The sequence below is a fragment of the Camponotus vicinus genome, unplaced genomic scaffold, assembly GCF_025532165.1.
Source record: "Camponotus vicinus isolate PSW18456_S1 unplaced genomic scaffold, iyCamVici1.0 SCAF_7, whole genome shotgun sequence".
NCBI classification, from domain to species: Eukaryota; Metazoa; Arthropoda; class Insecta; order Hymenoptera; family Formicidae; genus Camponotus; species Camponotus vicinus.
This window is the reverse complement of record NW_028141979.1, coordinates 3,181,902-3,204,960: the sequence shown is the minus strand read 5'-3', so window position 1 is coordinate 3,204,960 and position 23,059 is coordinate 3,181,902. Positions and strand designations below refer to the sequence as shown.

The 23,059-nt window shown below is 29.9% G+C and overlaps 6 protein-coding genes across 9 annotated transcripts; 2 read left to right on the top strand and 4 right to left on the bottom strand.

Annotated features, from left to right (window-relative positions):
• Nucleotides 1–12: 12 nt before the first annotated feature.
• Nucleotides 13–3,281, bottom strand: Bi-1 (Bax Inhibitor-1). Its single transcript, XM_083104671.1, has 4 exons — nt 2,995–3,281; nt 1,197–1,498; nt 651–976; nt 13–495 (listed from the first exon to the last, which is right to left on the bottom strand). The coding sequence occupies exons 1-4, from the start codon at nt 3,039–3,041 to the stop codon at nt 460–462; spliced, it is 711 nt and encodes a 236-aa protein (XP_082960797.1). The 5' UTR covers nt 3,042–3,281; the 3' UTR covers nt 13–459.
• An 823-nt stretch (nt 3,282–4,104) lies between these two features.
• Nucleotides 4,105–9,544, bottom strand: LOC145974672 (DDB1- and CUL4-associated factor 8). Its single transcript, XM_083104663.1, has 12 exons — nt 9,386–9,544; nt 7,924–8,734; nt 7,538–7,666; nt 7,235–7,467; nt 6,975–7,118; nt 6,644–6,867; nt 6,238–6,403; nt 5,953–6,112; nt 5,545–5,675; nt 5,320–5,439; nt 4,923–5,036; nt 4,105–4,792 (listed from the first exon to the last, which is right to left on the bottom strand). Exons 2-12 carry the CDS (start codon nt 8,654–8,656, stop codon nt 4,592–4,594), a joined length of 2,355 nt encoding a protein of 784 aa, XP_082960789.1. The 5' UTR covers nt 8,657–8,734; nt 9,386–9,544; the 3' UTR covers nt 4,105–4,591.
• A 332-nt stretch (nt 9,545–9,876) lies between these two features.
• Rpl23 (ribosomal protein L23) lies at nt 9,877–11,263 on the bottom strand. The gene is made up of 4 exons (XM_083104672.1): nt 11,182–11,263; nt 10,877–10,960; nt 10,248–10,376; nt 9,877–10,126 (listed from the first exon to the last, which is right to left on the bottom strand). Exons 1-4 carry the CDS (start codon nt 11,192–11,194, stop codon nt 9,930–9,932), a joined length of 423 nt encoding a protein of 140 aa, XP_082960798.1. The 5' UTR covers nt 11,195–11,263; the 3' UTR covers nt 9,877–9,929.
• Nucleotides 11,264–11,475: 212 nt separating this feature from the next.
• Mulk (acylglycerol kinase-like protein Mulk) lies at nt 11,476–14,807 on the top strand. Of its 2 annotated transcripts, none has more exons than XM_083104670.1 (8): nt 11,476–11,815; nt 12,044–12,163; nt 12,235–12,625; nt 12,698–12,813; nt 12,897–13,087; nt 13,329–13,475; nt 13,563–13,681; nt 13,833–14,807. In XM_083104670.1, the coding sequence occupies exons 1-8, from the start codon at nt 11,706–11,708 to the stop codon at nt 13,941–13,943; spliced, it is 1,305 nt and encodes a 434-aa protein (XP_082960796.1). In that variant the 5' UTR covers nt 11,476–11,705; the 3' UTR covers nt 13,944–14,807. The 2 variants fall into 2 exon arrangements, with proteins under 2 accessions (XP_082960796.1, XP_082960795.1); XM_083104669.1 differs by having other exon boundaries at nt 11,479–11,815; nt 13,830–14,807.
• On the bottom strand, nt 14,178–18,091 carry L(2)dtl (WD40 domain-containing protein denticleless). 3 transcript variants are annotated; one of them, XM_083104666.1, is made up of 8 exons: nt 17,934–18,091; nt 17,467–17,717; nt 17,198–17,378; nt 16,707–16,914; nt 16,425–16,630; nt 16,139–16,341; nt 15,592–15,796; nt 14,178–15,336 (listed from the first exon to the last, which is right to left on the bottom strand). In XM_083104666.1, the coding sequence occupies exons 1-8, from the start codon at nt 17,974–17,976 to the stop codon at nt 14,699–14,701; spliced, it is 1,935 nt and encodes a 644-aa protein (XP_082960792.1). In that variant the 5' UTR covers nt 17,977–18,091; the 3' UTR covers nt 14,178–14,698. The 3 variants fall into 3 exon arrangements, with proteins under 3 accessions (XP_082960792.1, XP_082960791.1, XP_082960793.1); XM_083104665.1 differs by having other exon boundaries at nt 14,179–15,336; nt 16,707–16,929; XM_083104667.1 differs by lacking the exon at nt 17,934–18,091 and adding an exon at nt 17,780–17,810 and having other exon boundaries at nt 14,179–15,336; nt 16,707–16,929.
• A 981-nt stretch (nt 18,092–19,072) lies between these two features.
• LOC145974845 (putative lipid scramblase CLPTM1) lies at nt 19,073–22,291 on the top strand. Its single transcript, XM_083104893.1, has 6 exons — nt 19,073–19,256; nt 19,568–20,146; nt 20,228–20,345; nt 20,418–20,621; nt 20,728–20,865; nt 20,967–22,291. The coding sequence occupies exons 1-6, from the start codon at nt 19,083–19,085 to the stop codon at nt 21,725–21,727; spliced, it is 1,974 nt and encodes a 657-aa protein (XP_082961019.1). The 5' UTR covers nt 19,073–19,082; the 3' UTR covers nt 21,728–22,291.
• Nucleotides 22,292–23,059: the final 768 nt, after the last annotated feature.

Genomic DNA, 23,059 nt, shown 5'->3' with positions numbered 1-23,059 from the left:
TTATCGTCCACAATTTATCGTCCACACACACACTATTTCACTTTAAATAAAAGACAAAATTTTGGGAAAGTTTATTTATTGAAAGTTGAAAATATAATACAGTTAATTTGTTATATATATGTATACAAATTTGATGGAGAATTATATAACTCAAAGACGTGACCAAAATAAATACGTCTTCGCCTGTAATCGGACTCGAGAGAAGCTGAATTTCTTAAACAAACTGTATTTAACATTTTCCTTTTTCTCTTTTTATTATGATAAATATATTTATAGAGTTCCGTAATATATCGCATTAGCTAAAGAGATATATATGTGTATGACGTGTAGTATCGGTATTTATATAATTTTTCGGTATGTATATGTACACACAGATACCTAAGTATGGATAGATTACATGAAGACCTCTAGTTTATGGATTTACTTGAATGCGCACCGCAACCACTTGTTTCTCTTTGCTCAATCTTTACGCTTGCGTGACTCCTTGGACAGTTCCTAGAATAATATACACAAATATCTTGTGATTATTGAAATAAAACTCTTCAACAATCAAAATTTTCATAAAAAAAGAGAAAAAATAACGCGATAATTAAAAAAAATATAAAGAAATGATTTAACATTAAAATCATTAATTTGTCAAAATAATTTACCTTTTGCGTAAGTATCACAAGGAGATGTCGAAAAACGCCAATAAAATCGATGAATAAGTCCAAGGAATGCATGATGAAGTCTCTACTGCCCATATGATGTTTCTCGATAATCAATTGCGTGTCATAGATGACAAAGCCGCAGATCACGAATAGTCCCAGATACAAATGCGCTTGATAGATGAAAGTCGAGCGCAAGAACAGATTGGCAAAGGAGAACAGAATCATGATGTTAAGCATGCTCATTAAGGTGCCCCCGAGATACAGCCAACGACCACGTTCAGCCAAAAGTGCAGAAATGCTGAAGGAGACGAAAACTACCGTCGTACCTGTAACATTTTATGATCATGTCACATATGTGTACAATATACACATTAAAAAAATAATTGATTTAATAGTATTAAACATTTATCGATAATAACTATCTTTTCATCATTTTTTTAATAATATTATACAAAATAAGTAATTAAGAATTCCTAGATGAAACAAAATGATTTATTATAGATCTAATACTTTATCTTAAAAAATTATAAGAAATTGCTTACTCACCAACTAACGCTGTTACCACTATACTCGGATCTATGCTGATTACCATTTCTAGCAAGGGACCTAATCCAAGGCCAGATAAGAATGCAAATCCCAGGAGGTAACTGAGGCGCAGCTTTTGATTTTTACCATTATCAGGTGTTGTCATTAGTGCAATAAGAAGACCCAGGGTACCAAAAGTTGTCAACAGATTAGCCTGCAGGAGCTGCGTATACATGTGTACGTAAGCTCCTGCAGCCGCTGACACAGTTGACAGGGACAAGCAACCGTAGACATTCTTCAAGTGTTGTCTGACTGGTGCATTTCTGTGGATATAATGCATAACTTGTTAACATTAAATCGCTTTGCATATTAGAAAGTATTGAATTTACTCTTATGTTTTATGAAAATATATTTATGCAAGGATAGCAATTTCTTTATAATTCTAAGTTTGAAATGCATATTTTTTTACCACATGCATAAATTTATAATCTATAAAAACTAAGCATTGCGCGAAAAAAAGTTCATTTTTTATGGTTGTTTAATCAAAATTTCAAGATAAATATTTTATCCATTATTTTGTCTATTAGTTTTATTTCTAAGTATGATGTAATTTTTATCGTAAATATTATCTTTTATTGCTCTATACTCTAGGTCTTGCATAATTGAGAGCTTAAATGTATATTTAATTACACATAATTGTCAGTTAAATTATTGAAATAACTGAATGACTCACTCATTGTTGCGACATTTTTAAGATAATTTTGTAACTTTATTGAAGAAGATATCATGAATGTTTATTATCTTAAAATGAAAAGAATATGATAGAGTTATCAAATTTATATCTTCATTATCATCGCGATACGCTCATAAAACAAAAACAATATCAAAGTAATCAAAATAATCGGTCCGATGTACGCGGAGAGACTTATCTAATTAGATAACATTCTAGAAACCGGGGACTTTTTACTGTGTCATCCTCTCTCCACCTCTCTTCTTCCGTCCATTTACGAACGTTCGCGAACTTTGAACTTAGATAATGTTTTATATATATATATACATATATATATATATATGTTTAAATTAGTTCACGGTTCTCTAGTCGACAGTTCTCTTCACCTTAAAAAAAATAACCGAATAATATTTACTTTGCGGAAGAGACGCGATCCAAAAAAAGACGCAGCTAAAAACAACAAACATCAGTGGATATCAAAAAGTTTTATATAGAATATCGGTACACTTCTACTTGACATTATATATTAATGATAGATGACATTGAGAAGTTTGAAATCGATTTTTCCATAATGAAAATATCGAGGAAGGTCGTTATTATAGCCGCGAAAGCTCTTTCGACATTATGCAAAGTGTGTTCACGCTTTCCATTATACATGTTCACTATACGCAGCTTAAATTGCGTCGTCCTGTATTCACGGATGGACGAAGGTACTCGTTCTGGGACACGTATCACAACCAAAGTTGAAGGTCATAAGTATTGCGAAGCGATATGCATGCATGCGTGCATGCATACACACACACACACACACACACATTATATATATATATATATATATATATATATATATATATATATATATATATATATATATATATATATATATATATATATATGCATATCATAAATTTTATGCTAATCACTCTTGGCGGAGGATGCGGAGATTCGCGAGATGAGAACAGACGGATCGCGGAAACTGCGATGTAAGGCAACGTAATGGCCAGGATGAAAAAATTCGTGTAAACATCCCGGGTCGACGGAGGTGGACGAGCAGGGGAAACTGCACGTCGAAAAACCGTGTACACTTACAATTTGTTGCTGAAGGAATTTACAAAAGTGTTGAAGACCGCTGCCATAATTTTGCTGTCGCTCGGCTGCTTCTGTCTTTGGACGATGCTTTCTGACGCTGACGATCGACACACGCGCTACACAAGACGCTCACTCGCGACCCCGATGACTGGCGGTATCTCGGACGTGTCAATTCTATGCGCAAGACGAAATTGTCGTGGCGAAGTCGATGAATCGTATGCACGTACGTAGCCGATCTTCACACGGGGCCACGTCAGTGATATTTCTGCGCGTAAAACCAACCGACGAGACAGACGAGGATAGGACGAGAACGGACGTGTTCGATTGCTGATTGGTGCTGCGGCCTGACCAGATGGCGACATCGCATCGAACGCGGCTCGAATGTGCTATATACAATGCGTCAAGTTTTCTTTTTACTCCTTCTTTTTTAATCGCGGTTTTTGCTTCGATTTTCATTAGAAAAAATATCGAGAGCTTTTTGGATCAAAATTTCATTGTTCAATATAGCTCTTCTTCCTTATTGTCTTTTATCTATACTTGCATTTTCTCGATTTTCTTCACTATCCTTTCTTGAATATACTTGGATATTTGTGTTTTTTAGAGAAAATATTGACATAGAAATCAAAATTTATTATTTTATTATTTCTTTATACTTTTTTTCTCTCTTCAATACCTAGAAATTTATCGTACATAAAAAATGTACATGATACAATTTAAAAGAATATATAAATTCTTATAAATTCCAATTTTCGTAAAAATATTTTCTATCATACAAAATATCCTGATACATAATTTTGATATAAAGTATTAAAAAATATTTACAAATGATTGTGATCATTTTCTTATAAATAAAAAAATTATTTTCCTTTGTAGCGTAAAATTTTTTACTTTTACACATTAAAAAAGAAAAAATAAATCAACTCTATCATATTTAATATTGACTATTTGATTGTTAAATAAACAATTTTAGGAAAGAAAAATTTTTTTCCATTATAAAATTGTATATACTTCTTAGAACGATAAATTACACTGACAAAATTATCTTAACAATCTGGAAACATATACATAACACATGGAATATTAAATATATCCAAATAAACTCTTTCTAAATAAAAAAGATAATATTCTATAATGTAATGTTAATTATAACAAAATATCTGTAAATTTATACACATTTTCTCTCTCTCTCTCTCTCTACATGGTTTTATATAATTTGTTTTGCGTGACTATTATATTTCCTACATTTCTTTTTTTATCTTCTGTTATCTTAATATCGTATATTCAAATCGTACAATCTTTATATTCATTCGACATATATTCAAAAATTACAATACAATCATAAACTACTGAAATACATATGCTGTTTAAACTATCAAATTATTTCGAGAGCCAATAGAAAAGATCAATGATTTATAGAGTATGGAATTTTTTTTGATACACTGCAATATCGTCTCTCTTATACACTCTTATACACTCTGCTGTATAATGCTATTGACACAATCATTTAATAAAATTTATTGTAATTGGGGAAATTGATTAATGAATATTTTAAACACTATATAACTTCCATTTTAACTGTGTTAATTAAGCAGCATTTCTAAGATTGAGGACATTGTATTCTTCCAACATTGCTATTTTCAGATTGACTATCGGTATTGTCAGATGAGTCGTCATTAGAAGAATCATCGAAGTGGTAATCGTCGTCGTCGTCGTCGTCGTCGTCATCATCATCTTCGTCATCGTTGTCTCGATTCGGAATTTCAAGATTCGGATCAAATCCATGACGCATAAAAAGTTGCTAAAAAAGAAATAACCGTGAAATGAAAAAAATAAACATGTATAACTTCAAATTTCAATTTATAACATTGACAAAGACTTGAATATTAGTAAGAATATATGACAAAAATACTTATATATGTATTACTTACATGTATTCTGTCTCTTTGACGTATATGTCTCAGCAAAATCCAACACAATTGTCCATTAAGTGTAGCATCAGGCGCATTTTCTTGTTTTCTATTTTTCATATTGGACTTGATACACTTAAGAAAAAAAAGGAAAAATGCAAAAAATCAAATTAATCATTTATGACTTTTTATAATGACAACAGATTAGTAATATTTAAATTAATAATTGTAATAGCAGCAGCAATTTATCTTTTTTTTTGAAAATATAGTGTAACAAATGCAATGAATATATAATATCATGATAAATGACAATAAAACATAGAAAAAGTGTGCATAATAAAAGAGTATATAAGAGTAAGAAAAGAAAGAAAAGAATATATATAAGAAAACATATAAAATACGATTTTGTTGTACATACATTTGTTAACGATTTCATCATTGGAGGTTCTTTGCATGAAGGCACCCATATTTTGACATCATAATCCAATCCACTTGTTGCAAGAACAGGAATATGCGGATGTCCTTCTAAACAATTTACCTTTATAATAGAAAAAGAAATATTAAAGAAAGGAATGTCCTTCTCTTCTTGTAGAAAAAAAAAGATTTGTATATTTATTTTATTTTTATAAAATAAAAAACTCACAACTCCTTGTTTATCCCCTGTCATCCATTGTACAATTGCTCCTGTATTTTTATCCCAAATGAATATATTACCACAATCAGACCCAGATATAATATATTCACTTTTGGGTCCAAAGAAATTGACACCTTTCACTGTAATTAAAAGAAAGATAATAATGTTATGTTAAGAAATTGCAATAATGAAGCATTAATTCCCAAATATGTGAATTTAAAAAAAAAACTTACAAAGATGTGTAATTTATAGAAAAAAATCATCATATATAAAAATTATTTGTAATATCATCATATAAATATATCATTAAAAAGCATTATAAATTTGTGTTGAAACATTAAAATAGTTGCATAAAAATTTAAAATTGAAAGTATAAATTCCCTTAATATAATTATATATCATATGTATATAACATACCAGTTGCACTATTTCTATGGCCTTGATATCTATTAGCATCTACATATGATGATGATAATCTGTCAAATAGGTATATATCTTCATCATTATATGATGCAAGAATTTCAGTTCCATTGTAATTATATACTGCACATGTTACATGCACGTGGTTATTCCCTCCCTAAAATAAATTATATATATATATATATATATATATATGTATATACGTACATACACACACATAATATATTCTTTTTTATTATTAAAAAAATTATTAGTACAGCACAATAGAATAATGCAACATACCAGACGATCAGGGCACATTTTATAAAGTGGTGTCGAAACTTTTCGTCGATCATACACTCTCACATAACGAGAACGGCCACTGACGCAAAATTCATTACTATTAAAAGGATTAGAATGTATACTATATAGTTGAACTTCTAATGAACCTTCTTTTACTACTAGTAATCTGTGAATAAAAAATATCTGTTATATAATAAATAAATAAATATATATATATATATATATATATATATATATATATATATATATATATATATACATATATGTATGTATGTATGTATGTATGTATATATGTATATATATCGTAACCTCCATAAACACATAAATAATAGAAGATATGAATATATAAACGTTTTTAATTGTAATATATTATATTATTTAATCATAAAAAGACTTTTACTCTTACCTGCTTGGTTTACTCTCTCGGATATCTATAGAAAACACCCTTGCATCTTCCCCAGCAGAAAAGACTAAATTAGGTGTTTCAGGATGCACAGCTAATTTATGAGATGGTCCACGATGCGCCGCCAATCTCTTTGACGTATTGTGTTCAAGATCTAATAAACGTACTTGACCATCTCGAGCACAGGTGACCATGAGGTACTCCATGCCCAATGGTAACCATTTAGCCTTAATGTAATAAATAAAAAATTATTTAAAAATAAATAAATATACAATATAAAAGTTAAAAACATTATTTTCTCATACGTTACTAATAAAGCCATATTAATACATACTTGAAACATATTTCTTGTGTGTCCACTCATAAACCAATGACGCTTTTTTCCCAGAGCCCAATCCCATATAACAACTGCTAAATCATCAGAGGCACTCGCTAATAAATTTCCTTTTTCATTAAAGTTTAAGGCATTTACACAACCCTGTAAATAATAATCGAATGTCGATATATAAACAATAATGATTTGATTCTTTTGCAAGCTACACAATGTAAAAGTTGTGTAAATCAATATAGTTGATAATAATGTAAATAACATACCTGATGTTCATCAAGATTATACATAAGTTCGAGTCGTTCTACAGCATGTAAAGAACCATAAAATCTTCTTTGGAACAATGGATTGCTACCTATTTGACGATTTATAACTTCTGGTACTATGTGCCAATTGGGTGGTGGTTTCTCTATTTTTAGGCAATTTGGTATCTCTTCTTCATATTGTTTTTCTTCATTCAATTCATCCTCATTATCTGTTCTCCATTCATTTGAATCATCTAAATTCACCAGAATTTAAAATTCTATATCTAAATATGAAGCTAATAAACATACAAAAGTATGAAATACCTCTTTCATTTTTGTATTGATCAGATTCATCATTGCGCGTTTCTGATCTTGCCCTATGAGTCCTTGTACTTTTATTTAATTCTTCATTATGAGTGGATTCATTTCTAGTACTGGCAGATGCAACATTTCCTGAAATTATATATAAAATATTTTTTTAAATCATATATACAAACACATACATATAATTTACACACAATTATAAATATAATTTTTTAGAAATAATTTATATTTAGTGTGTGTGTGTGTGTTATATTTCTCATTTATTATAGAACAAGCCTTTAAAAAGTATTTGCAAAAAAACTATAAATAAGAAAGATATATACATATTCAACAATTATATTCTAATATGATTGAAAAAATTTATACATAAGAAACCAAATAATCACCTTCATCTGTATCAAGTATAGAAGGTTCTCTTGTTGCCTCATTTGACAAGGTATTCCCAGAACTGTCCTCATTATCACTCGTTATATTTCGTCTCTTACGATAATTTCGTTGTTTCACTTTTGATTTGGTTTTTTGAAATGTTACTGTGTCATCGCTCACATTTTCAGCATCGATATCGTCTACACTTTTATTTAACTTCTGACGTTTACTCGAATCTTCGTCTGAACTGTCATCCGATTTTTCCATAGATGCATTACTATTGATATGTGCTTGACCCTTTGAAATACTTCTTTTAGCTTTAGCATGATCTGTTTGTAATACATTTGGTTCATCAGCATGAGAAGAAGATGAACTATTTTCTTGTGAAGTAGTTGCTTCTAATGCATCAACCGAATTAATTGTTTTACAAAAGATATCTTGTAACATATTAGTTTGGTCACATTTATCAGTTGTCATCTCGATATCACCTTCCATAAAAAGTTCCACAGGTTCGTGCATTTGCTCGCTTTGCATAGCTTTGCAAACAAAGTTGTTATCAAATTTCATTTCTTTATTAGCATCTTTTATGACATTGCTCTCGAGTGTTTCAATAGAACTATTTATATCTGTTGAGATGCTTGCAATTTCTAAAGAACTTGTTGGCGTCTTTCTAGATTTGTCGCTCGCAGAATCATCCATGCCAGGAAGATTTACTTCAAACTTATCACCATGTGCTTCTCCTTCACAATCCATATTTTAAAGATCATATATTCCTGTTACTTGTCCAGAATATCAATAATCATTTCTTTACAGAGATAGTTATTTCATACACTGAAAGTTTATATTTGGAAAAATATATATCAATTAATAAAAGAAATCTATAAATATTCGATTCTTATATATGATACAAAAAATTGCATAAACACGAATTAAAATATCAACGAGTTAATACGTAGATATTTATATTTTTCTAGAATGAATTATGAGGCTATAACCGAGATTACAAAAAATATATCCCAGTTAAGTTTGTAGCAAAAATTGCAACATATCACGAGGCAACATTCTTTAAAGAGCATGTATGATATAATATCGTTACCGATTTAATATCATGCAATCATCACTCCTAATACAAATCTGTCATTAAGAAGAAGGAAAGGCGTTACAGAGATCGCATTGCAGGTGATAGTACAAGAATTAAATCAACAACTACCATAATTTCTAACGTCTCAAATATCGACGCAATTATCTTTCCCTCCTCGTATATTTACTTATATTTAATTCGTTCGTCCGATTTTTTTTTAATGAAATTGCTGCAAAAATGGCCAACGCATATATACGTAACACGTGCGTATATTAACTAAATTTTCGTTATAAATTGGATTTTACGGGTGTTCTAGAATAAATCTCAGCATGTGTACGATTACGAGAGTCTAAATATCGGAGTCGAGATGAAAAAATGAGACGATTCGACGGGATACTCACCTCTTTCACTTTAACGAAATACGATATGGCTGTACATACGTTCTTACACACAGTATCTATATATCTACTACGATATATGTAATAGTACAGTATATACAACACAGTATATAACACGACTGTTTGTCCGCACTTACGACTGCTTAAACATACAGTGGCACGCTCTTTCTCTCTCTCTTCTGATTTTAAAGCTAAATCTTGACAGTCATGCGCGAATTTAGAGACAATACAGGAACCAATCGCTTTTCGTTGCATATACAAATTTTGAAAAAACGGAATGCTGATTGGTCACTATGCAAGTCACGTGTTACTTTCCATCTGTTACAAACGTAGAATACTTGTTTTAAAAAAAAATATCAAGATTATTAATTTATAAAATGCTATCACAATCGTCGCCTTAAATAATACATGAAATTTTTTTTTTTTTTTTTTAATCTAAGCTTATCTTTATAAATTTTTTTTAATATTCGAAAAAAGAAAATAAAGGACCAAAGTACGGGTATTAGATTTATTTTTTTGTAATGGATACACAGGATTCTATATAGATTTATGCGATACTGCTGGCGTTGGATGCGATCCTTGGCCACAAATCTGCACACTCTTTCGCAACAGGTCCCGTAATAGCTGATCCTTTCATTTCACCCTTATTATTGACGATCACGCCGGCGTTGTCCTCGAAATATATAAATGTCCCATCCTTCCTACGAAATGGTTTCCGTTGCCGTATGACCACCGCAGGCATCACTATAATATATATGTGTATACATATATCAATATACTATTATCTAAGATTCTTTAAAAAGATAAAAATGACATTTTTCATCTTAAAAAAAGAGCAATGTAAAAACAATTAAAATTAATTTACCCTTTTTTCTAAGTTCAGGTTTTCCCTTCTTCACAGTGGCTACGATCATATCGCCAGATCCTGCCGCTGGCAGACGATTCAAGCGACCCTTGATTCCTTGTACTGCGATGACATACAAGTTTTTGGCACCTGAAGAGACAGTTACAGTCATTATATAAAATTTATGTTATATAAATATTATATTAAAAGATAAAAATCAATTCTTATTCAAACGGAAAACTACATCTGCATTTTTATATCTGTATATCTATGAATCAATCCTTTAGAGTTATAAAAGTATATGATATACAATTATATGTGTATGTGTGTATCTATGCAAATGTTCTATTTCATTTTCATTATAATTAATAAAAGTTCCAATCAAAATAAAACTGTCATATTGTTATAGTATTGTCATTATTATTATATTTTCATTAAAATCTTTATTTTTAATAATTTACTTTTACACATGTATTTTTTACCGTAATTTTTATCAAATTGATCAATAGATTAAGAAATGCAGAATAATTGTGAGATACGCTTCACGATTATAAACGATAGTAAAAGAAGAACACGTGCGTCTTATTTGCAAATCGCGATTGCTCTATGAGTTTAAGTATTATGCAAATGAATTTTTTGCATAGACTCACCAGTATTATCGGCACAATTGATAACTGCACCAACTGGTAGACCCAGAGATATCCTGAATTTGGCTCCAGCCGACCCACCACGTCCTTAAATAACAATGTATTCTCATATTAAACATATTAAGCCATATTAAACAGTGACATTGGAGCAATGGTTATTTTTGCTTTATTAGCCACTAATAAGGTAATGTTTCATTTTTTCGAATAGACCGAACATATTTTCGTCTTCTCGTCATTTCACTCGAAACCGATGCGTCGTCCTGACAACGATTCTCATAGATTTTCCTCGGGCTCGATAAAAGACTTACCTCTCTTCGACATCTTGAATTATGAAAAAGAAGAAATCAAACGTGTATTTGTAGTGCGCTTGTGATGCGGCATAGGGATATTTTCCAGTTGAGGCAATCTTCACAAGATAAATTCCCTATTGTATTTTGGGTCTGTTCTTTTTAGTTACATCTCTTTACATTGAATTGTACTCAAGCCGTATCACACTACGGGTTGCAGGCTCGGTGTGGTTGAAATTGACCAATCAGAACGAAGCAATTTTCGACCGGCTACTCCGATTGGTCAATTCCAACCGCAACCCGTAGTGTGATTACGGCTTAAATACGTAAAGAAATCCAGAAGAAGAAAACATAAAGAATTCAAAAATATTTAAAAGGAAATGAAACCTAATTTTATGTTTATTAATTAGAAAAAAAAACAAAAATATATAGTAAAATCAATTTTATGAAGAAACATTTATAAAAAAAATAAAGAATCACATGTTCTTATACAATTCAGAAACGAAAGTAATAAGACTAGATGGTTTCAAAATTTAAATGTGACAATGGCTAAAGTATTAAATTTACTGAAGACGATACGAAATAATTGGAAAAAATCCGTATTAGGAGTCGCAGCTTTTTCGTACGGAATTTCGTACGGCAAACAAACATACGAGTGAGAATCATAGGGAGTATAACCTCGAATTTTCCGTATTTTGTTAAATTCACGTGCAGATTTATATTCACATTCATTTACATTCATTTATATTCTGTACATTTATTTACTGATTATTATAAAAATATAAATATTTTGTGTATTTAACGATATTATATTTTCGTTTTTATTGATCTTTTTTGTTAAAATATTACTCAATATCAATGAATTTTCTTCGCTATTTTTTAGTGTGGAACAATTAATGCGTCAGTGTTGTGAAGATGTAGCCAGATATGGAGATACTTCTTGTCCTACAAGTGTTAGACCTCGTCATGTAACTGTTATTTTAAACCCAGCAGCCAAAAAAAGGTTCTCATAAAATTTCAATATCGATATAGAAACTTTTTATTCCTTGCTAATTATTTCTTTTTTCTTTTCAGAAAGGCTAAAAAATTATTTGAGAAATACTGTGAACCTCTATTGCATCTAGCTGGTATTTCAACAACCATTATTGATGCACAATCAGGAAGCCATGTGCGTAATGTAATAACAAATTTGGAAACTCCTACGGATGCTATTATTGTAGCTGGAGGAGATGGTACCTTGTCAGATGTTACAACTGGTTTAATGAGGAAATATGAACATAATCTTCATTCCGTCAAACAATGTCCCATTGGTGTTTTACCATTGGGAAGCACAAATACAATTGCAAGCATGTTTTATCAAGATTACAAAGATTTAGCTGACATACATCACATGATTGATGCAACAATGGCAATTATTAAAAATAATCTCAAATCAATAGATTCTATTGAGATCAAATTGCTGGAAGTATGTTTCTCATTTCTTTAGCATAAATGAAATTACATTCCAGTATAAATTTTAGTTATATTTTACTTTAAGAACGATCCAGAAAATTCCATAAAACCAGTTTATGCTGTAGGAAGTATAAAATGGGGAGCTTGGAGCGATACGCACGCGCATATTGATAAATATTGGTATTGGGGCTTTTTGCGCAAGTACATCTCTTAATTTCTTTTAAACAAAAATGTTTTTTTATATGTACATGAATCTTGTCTTATATTCTTTTGGATGCAAACAGATATGCAGCTTATGTGTTCAATGGTTATAAATCAGATTTAAATTGGAACTGCAATGCAATCATGAAATATACCAATCCTTGTAAAGGATGTTCACATTGTTATTCCAAAGAATTGTCTTATAATCAGTCTACAAATTTTAATAGAAGATGGTGGCATGCATTTCTGCCAAAGAAGCAAACATTTGTTCCTGGTAAAGAGATTTTTGTAGAATTTTAGAATGAGTTATTTTTGTGTATACATATAGTATGTTTTTAAAATAAGATAATAAATAGACAAAATTAAAAATACAAACCGAAATATTCAGATAAATTTGAAGAATAAATTTTTTGCATTAGATGTAGAGAAAGATAAATCAAATACTTTAATAGCATCCTCTATATTTTGTATATAATTTTAACAGAAATGTATTATACAATCTCAATTTATTTCAGATAATCACATTGATTATAGTAAAGTAGTAAATGAAGATTGTGGCACATTTTCTGAGATACCTATTTCAACAATTGAACTATGCATAACAACAGAAAATGTAATGAATGTACCAATTCGATCAATACCTTCATTAAAGATAGCTCTAGGTGAATTTAAATATCTTTATCTATGTCATTAAAATTCGAAATTTAATCAGTATTAAAATTAAAAATTTTTTGATTAATTATATTTAGGCCCAAAAAATATTAGCTATACTACATTTGTTGAAAAAGGATGGAAACAAGAAATGGACAACGAATTGCCAGTAAACACGATATTAGATGCAAAAGATATTGAATTACATCCTGAAATAGTAAGCAGTCTTTTTTTCTCTATAAATAATAATAAAATTGTTTTTATATAAATGCTGATCCATCTTGGAAAAATGCATGTTAAAGATTTCAATTATTTTATCAGTTCACTTATCTTTTAGGATTTTAATAATAATGATTTTATTTCAGAAGAATGAAAATCAAATGCTTTACATTGATTACGAGGAATACGAATTGAAGCCCATTCAAATTAAATTACTTCCACAATCAATAACAATATTTTGTCCTGAATTTAATAGATAACATATATACTTAATATATATATGTATATATATATGATTCCAACCATGTCGTGGTATTTAATATTCCATAATATACGCAATAATTTAATTATTTAAAAATGACAAAAAATAAAAATAGAACATATTGTTGATTAAAAAGAGAGTATCATGTAAAAAAATATTTTTTTCTGTACAAAAAATAATTTATTATAACATACAAAAAATATTTTGATTACAATGGTCATTAATATATTTTTAATTTGATATAATGACCGCTCAAGGTAATGCTTATATTAAAGATTTGATTACGTCTCTAATAATTTAAGTATATTGTCTTTTCTTAAACTAACATTCTTTAAAAGCTATGAAAGGTACATTATTGTGAGTAATACTGAGACGTAATCGCTTTCAAGATTTTTACAACTTTTTGATGAGAGAGTTTAATAAACGAAAAGAGATTAATTTATAAAATGATAAAAGTATTTTTATTTTATAAAAAAAAAAGCTTCTTGTTTATTAAATGCGCTCTTATCAGAAAGTTTTGAGATATAGTTTAGTAGTAATAAGCACAGATAATGCCTCAGAGGATCTTTGATGTCAACTAGATTTAAAAATCCTTTTATGACAAGAGATATGGACAAATAAGACAATAATTTGTATATTAAAACTGGGATTTTTTTTTTTAATCATCTCTGTATTGCAAGATAAAAGATAAAAAGAATTCCTTAAATTTAATTCATGAATTTATCTAATCAATATCTATTGTCATTTATCTTTTCAAGATATACTTGTTGATGGTATAATATTATTATTTTTTGAACAAGGATTCTCTTCGCAATCCTTACTCATAATTTTAAAAAAATCTAATAAAGAAACACTTTTTGTCGATTTTGTTACTTTTTGGGGCTCGGTTGATTGTGATCTCTTGGATCTTCTGGCACTGGGTGTCACTTGAGTTTTGGAATTGCACGAAGTTGATTCTGGAGTTTTGCTTTGTTCATATCTTTCTTTTCTAATTTTCGTCAACCAATCAACATTCTCCTTGTATTTTTGCGGTGATATCTCGAGCAAATGTGGTGCTGTACCGTCTATCACAAAATTCGGCAAGTTTAGCGTGGGCGAGAAAGGAGTTTCCTCATTCTTGTTTATGTACTGGCTTGTACTAGGCTCATCTGAATCATAATCTCTACTCGAAGTAGCAGTGGTCTCGTTACTAGAGCTAAATAACCTTCGCATACCACGATTATCCATGTGAGCTCGTTTTGCAACAATTTCGTGATTTTCATGAATAGGGGATAAAATACATTTGTGTTTTCCCTCAGACCTCGAACCCATTGTCATTTGTAAATAACTACGTTTAAGAGGAATGTGTCTGTCTCTCTGATGATCTTCATTGCTAGATTCAGGAGTTGTAACTGTGGAATTTAAACATTGTTTAAAAATATAAAATTTATACTTAAGAAAGGGCTAGGCAAAGGATTATTTCGTAATTTTTTAATTTTTTGACATTTTTTGGATAACATTAAATTCTTCTCATTAAAAATAATTTAATAAAAATTTTATAAAATGTGTCTTATTCCGAAGTTTCTTATGCACAAAATATTCATTATTTATAAATTACATAGCAGCATCATTTATAAATTATATAACAGCAATATTTTAATCATTACCTGAAGTATTATCTGAACCTGGTGTAGTTTCATAATTGATGAAGCATCGAGAAGTAGTTGGGGTAGTTTCTAGCTTCATATTTTCTAAATATTTTTCTACTACAACTTCAGCTTGACCACGTATTTCCGTTTCTTCGTTTTCTATTCTGTGTTCTAAGCCAACTCTCCATATTCTATGGCAAGAGTCGTCGGAGCAAGTCACTATCTACAATTATTCTCAGAATTAGAAAAAGATTGTATCTCATATGACTTTAAAAATATAGATTATAATCTACATTCTTCATAATTGCCAAATTTAAGAAAGCATGATTTTAATTTATTCTGATATATATTATATAAATAATATATAAATAATATATATTTATTACATAATTATATATATTAATTTTATTTTTATCATTTTATTGTATATATATAATTATATATTATTGTTATATTATTATCATTTCATTATGATCTTTTATAAGTATAATATATGTAGTATAAGTAAAATATATGCATATATATGAAATAAATAAGATTTATAAACAATTAAGAGATTTGAAACCTTAGGTTCGCCTATACTGCACCATGCAATACAAGTCACTTCTTCTGTATGGCCGAAAAGTTTAACTAATGGTACACCCGGTCTGTTGGTATGCCAAATATATGCCAGTTCATCACTGGATCCACTTGCAAGATAGCGGCCGTCAGAACTCAAACATGTCTTTACATAATATGTGCGATTTTGATGTCCATAATATTCTGCCACTAGCATAGAAAATTGTCATCGTTTTATTTTATTGAAATTGGAATATATATATTGATATATATTTTGAAAAAAAATTATTAACCTGGTTTGTGATTATATGATGATATGTTGTAAGCATATATAATGTTATCCATACAACTTGCATACAATGTAATTCTAGCTGGGCATATCAACAATGAAGAAAAACCATTCCTAGTACTATTTCCTGCATAATTCATCAGATGCTTAGCTATTGGTTCTTTCTTATGGACAGTATAATTCTTGCGCAAATCCCACACTTTTATTAAACTGAAGAATCAAGAGAGAAGATTATACATTATATATTCCTGCACAGATATCTATATAAGTATAGAGATAATCTTACCCATCACCTGCAGCACATGACAGTAATGTAAAATCATCTTGAAATACTAAACCGGTAATGCTTTGCGCTCGTGATGCTTGACTATGTACTTTTCGTTTTTTGCCTGTGTTACCAACACTGTGCGCATTGGCGATACAATTATCTGGCTTGGGTTGATCGCTATGGTTGGCTCTAATATCCCATATCATAATAAAACCATCTCTAGCACCTGTTGCGAAAACCGCTAAAATTTTAAAAGATTTTGAAGAACTCTGAATCCCATGACGTGTTATAATAGGTGGCAATCAAATATCTTTTATGCAAATAAATATTCTATGTTTATATGTTAAAAATAATAAATTTTAATTTTTCTTATTAAGAAATTTTTATATGAAAATAAGATAAGAGACTATTAAGATATATCTCTATCCTTATTTGTGAAAAAATATGCATTCCATATATATAAATTTTATTAAGAATGTTTATAACATCTTTCAAAAGGAATAAAATACCTTTGTCTTGATAACGGAACACTGCTGTTTTTACACTTCGCGTATGTGCATGAAAGTAATTAATCTGTTTTATTTCAGGCCTGGAGACATCCCATAAACGTGCCGTGTGATCTCCTGATGCTGTAACTAGTTTTAATTCCCCAGGCATCCATGCAATATCAAAGATCGCATTACAATGTGCCTTAAAGAATATACATTTTTTTAACGTTTCTGTACTCATGCTGAAAAAAACGTATTCATTATATCTATTAATCAAAATAAACAGCAACCTGTGTTCCTTCTAATGGTTGATTAGTATTTTCTTTATTATTAATTTTTATATCTTGAAGAGCGATTTTTCCATCTTCATTTGCTAAAGCGAGGACTTGCTCGTAACTCGGCGTGGTACAGAAACGACATGCAAATACTGGTGGTTCAGGATTATAATCAGGCGCATTTACATTCGGTGTTATTCCACGATAAACATCATTGTGATAGCATTTCAAACGATACAGTGCAATGTCATAATCATGTATTGAGCCTGCAACAAATGTCAGATTTATTAAATAGAGAATTTTATTATGTAGTATATTATATTCTTACAATTAATAGCAAACATTTTTTAGTAAAATATAATATCAATCCTACGATCAATTTAATCGGCTAATCGCAATACAGATAACCTTTGTCTCTTTGCAAAATGTATATTTATTTTAAATCTTTCGTGAAAAACGCATGCATGCTTGTTCGCATTTACCAAATCCACTTTCTCGTCTCTGAATAGCATCTGTTATATTCATTTTGCATTGACATTAATACATAAAATAAATAATTATTTTTAAAACTATTGTTTTTACATCAAGATTGTTTATACGCGTGATATTATATATACGCGGGAAACCTGTCAATTATCTTTGCTTGGGTTCATTTTCAAGTAATCCCTAAATATAAGCCTAAAGGCCTGTGTCCACGATATTAGAAATCGGTCCGAGTTCTCGATCTGAGATCTCGAATAGAATTAGTTGTATTTTAATGACTGTAGATAGCGTTATAGTCGAGTATGCGAAGTTAGAGTTACTATAATTTATATCAACATTAAAATATTGGAAAGAAAAACAATATAAAAATATTGTGAAATTCTAATTGTTATAAATCGTAATAAAAACAATATCTTGTAATATATATATAATAGATTTGTTCCTACATAATCTATATAAGCCTAGTAACTAGTATGAAAATATGGGACAGGATGCATTTTTCTGTTCGAGATTTCTATTCGAGATATTCATTCGAGTTGCCTGTGTACACGATTCGAGTTTTAGTAACTTTTTCTCCGATCGAGAACTCGGTTCCGATCGATTTCTAGCATCGTGGACACAGGCCTTAAAGCCGATATTACGTTTGTCGTACGACAAATTTTTTAAGCACATTGATTGGCTGCGGGATAATAATTTTTTGAATCTTTAGAAACTTTCTATCCCGCAGCCAATCAATGTGCTTAAAAAATTTGTCGTACATACGACAAATGTAATATTGGCCTAAGATAAATATCATGTGATTGACTTTCAAACAAGTGTTCAAGACTCCAAAAATTCCCTATAAAGCGTCGTCTACAATGAGATTTTAAGGAGACGTAAGGCGTAAGACTTAAGAAATTGACCAATCACAGTCAAGTATTAAGAGAATACTCGACTGTGATTGGTCAATTTCTTAAATCTTACGCCTTAAATCTCCTTAAAATCTCATTGTAGACGACGCTTAAGTGGTATAGCCAATTAAAATTCTCCATTTTGTATTACCAATCATCCTTTTACTTGAAAACTCACCTTGAATAGATAATTTGGCGTTGAAGGCACCAACAGCTGATCTTGAAATAAACTTCTTATGCTCCGTCTGTGTTTCTTTCATGTTTCTTTTGTTTATGCCCGAACAACTAGGCACGGGACTCAACAGAAAGATGGTGGTTACCGAAGACGATTCTCGTGACAGTGCGGAAGTAAATGTCACAGAAAACATGGCTAATCATCAGCCTAACGTTGAATTAGTTCCAAGAACCGAACAAGATAACGACGAGAGAAATGTGCGTTTTTTTATTTCCACTCAACATTTATCATTTATTTTTTAACAGCCTTTTCCTTAAAAAAAAAATTATATCGAAAATGAAGACACATCACACATACACGTAATATACATAATTTTTTTCATGAAACGTGGTATGTTACTACGTGAAATAATATATATATATATATATAATATATAAGTATGAATATTGAAATTCATTGAAAAATTATCATATTTTTTTATCTCACACACACATACACACACATATAAAAATATACATGTTGAACTATTTTCAAGGTTTTAATTATAATTCAAAAATGTTTTTTGCAGGCAAATGCAGAAAATGATGAACAAAGAAGGAAAGCTCAGCCGTCACGTTTAGAATCGTTCTTCGCCATAACAAAATCGCTAATCATACGAGCCCTTATAATTTATTTTATTAGTAGTTTCTTCAGACGTCCTGATAATAATCCCAAGTCTCCCAATGCTATTAGTGATACACGTTTACAAGCTATAAATATATTTCCTAATGGAACATTGTTTGACCTTAGTGTTTACCTATCAGAATCTGAGAATTTTAAACAATTCAACGATCCACGGTCATTGATTTGGTTTGAAGAAGGTCTGATTTATGGAGATTGGTATAGTGGACCGAATCAAGATGGGTCTAGAATTTTCGAGTACTCGTTTGTTCCTTCAGAACGTTTAAAACAAAATGGCTCTATTTATCTTCATATATATATAACAAAAAGTGGAAAATCGCCAAATCCCAAAACTGGCAAGGGAATTTATGGTGGCGATTATATATCTTACTCGAGAAAAATGTTAAATAAGTTTAAAAAAATTAGATATCAAAAAAGGCATAACTTATTAACTGGTGAAACTACTGCTAGCAAAGAGGAGATAGCAGTATGTATATGTTAATTTTTAAAATATTCTTATTTTATATAAATTGTATTATATATATCAACTGTATATAAAATTTTGTAGAAAGCTGAATTAATGAAACAAGAATATGTGTCGCACTGGCATCCAAATTTAACTGTTAATTTAGTGGTCGATCAAACCAATTGGGTGTATGGTCAAGTACCGCAACCATTGGATGAATGTGAGAATTTATGTTCATGTTTATACAAAAATATGTTAGAAATCTTTGCATTTTATTATTCTTTTATTTTAGATGTACATTTCTTACCTGGTGGAAATGCATATAAGCCAATAATATATATGAATGATTTCTGGAACATGCAACGGGATTACCAACCATTGAATAATACTATAGAGCAATTAGAACTCAGATTGACTTATCAGCCACTTTCATTATTTAAGTGGCAAATTTATGCAGCACAGTCTGTTCGAAATAAATGGACATCATCAATTATGGGTTTGTTAAATTTTTAGTAATATATGTGATAATAAGACATTATAGAATTTTACCACATGAAAATGTGACTATAATATTTTATCTTTTATTATTATTGCTTATTTAGGAGAAACATCTGATGAGGATGATAATGATCAAGATACCTTGAAGGAAACCTTACTAGAAACAAATCCATATCTATTAGGAATGACTATAATTGTATCAATTTTACATAGTGTATTTGAATTTTTAGCATTTAAGAATGGTAAGTAGTTTAAAAAAATTATCTTGCTTTCTGCATTTATAACAAATAATAAAAATATATTTGCAATAACTGTAATGTAAAACTTCTTGTTTTTTTTGTAGATATTCAATTCTGGAACAATCGAAAATCCTTGGAAGGTTTATCCGTTCGCTCCGTATTTTTCAATGTATTCCAATCTCTCGTAGTTCTTCTTTATGTTCTGGACAACGAGACAAACACAGTTGTGCGCATCAGCTGTGCAATAGGTTTATGCATCGAAGTATGGAAGATAAACAAAGTTATAGACATTAACGTCAATAGAGAAATGAGAATACTTGGAGTCTTTCCAAAGATATCATTCCAAGATAAGGGATCATATGTGGAGTCTTCTACAAAAGAATATGATAGACTTGCCTTTAAATATCTTTCATGGGCTTTGTATCCTCTGTTAGGTGGATACGCGATTTATTCTTTAATGTACTTGGAACATAAGGGATGGTATTCTTGGATCCTCAATATGTTATACGGATTTCTATTGACTTTTGGATTCATCATGATGACGCCGCAATTGTTTATCAATTACAAACTGAAGAGCGTCGCACATCTTCCGTGGCGTATGCTGTCGTACAAATTCCTGAACACGTTTATCGACGATATCTTTGCATTTGTGATAAAAATGCCGACCTTGTATAGGCTCGGTTGCTTCCGCGACGATATTGTTTTCTGTATATTTTTGTACCAAAGATGGATATACAAGACCGATCATACTAGAGTAAATGAATTCGGTTTTTCCGGAGAGATGGAAACGCAACTGGCGGAAAGTAAGAAACAGGTAGCAATCAATAATCGTTCGAAAGATGAGCTAGTGAAAAAGAATGAATAATATTTGTGGTATTTAAGTTTAGCATCGATATACGTATACGTTATATCTTACATTGTTTCCGAGAATTAATAAAATTATCCGATACCAAAGGAATATAATTGCACACATTTACATTTATTTATACAAATTTCCGCATAATTGTGTGTGTATATGTATATTCTACTGAAGTATTCCCAAATCGACCACATGCATACTGCGATGTGCATTGTGAAGTAAAATAGTGAACAATTTCTGCTGAAAACGTCTCAATTTTTTTTTCGACCCAAATTTATGTACAAAGATATTATGAAGAGATCAAAGTTATCATATAATCATATAATCTTATGTAAGAAATTGTAAATGTAGATTGTATGCTCAGTAACATTTATGACATTCGTATAAATGTCTAATTGTAAAGTGAATATTTACAATTGAATATACTACAGCGAAAAATGTCGTCCCATCAGATATTTAACAAAACACACATGAAAATCCAATGAATATGAATGATTTCAGATAATGTTAGTATTCGTATTATCGAGCGAGATGTTGCTCTATGAAATAAAAAAGTTTAATATTATCATACATTTTGTGTATTTGAACTTCTTTGGATGAACGTCTTTAGATATAACAGGTAAAAATTCTATATTCGTATCCTTTTTATTATAACGCGTCGCGATGTTTTATAAAAATACATAAAAAAGCGCATTCAGCTATTTTTAAGAACATTTAAAAGCATCGAATTTTGGAGATCTTGCATAAGATCGTATTTATTACTATTATATATATTGATATTAGTATTACAAATACATTAAATATGTGTTTAACATTATATTTCGTTAGAATAATTGTATAATTAAATTACTGACTTACGTCTCTATTTTGGACAATATACACTTGTTATATATGCATTTATTACATATGTAGGTACTTGTTTCTGAAGTTGATTTATAACGTAGTTATTCGTGAGCATCATCGCAAGCAAATGTGCGATGTAAAATTTTAATAATACGGTTCCTTGAATTAAATTATTTATACCTGACCGTATGAGAATATTGACATTCTGCAGAAAATGGAGAAAGAAATAGCGATTCGCTATTTTCGATATTGTAACGTGATACGAGGATGCTGTTTAGAGATTGGATAAAAATTATCGTTTATATAATAAATATATCCTCTTAATTGTTATTTTACTATTAACCTCGCGACAGATTGTAAATTTATGTAGAACATGTGTTCAAGAAGTATATACATATGCTTAAAATTGAAGAATATTGTTTTTAATTTGGAGTAAAATTTACTTTTGCGCTATCGATAGGAAAACCCACACAAACATACCAACAACGAATATAA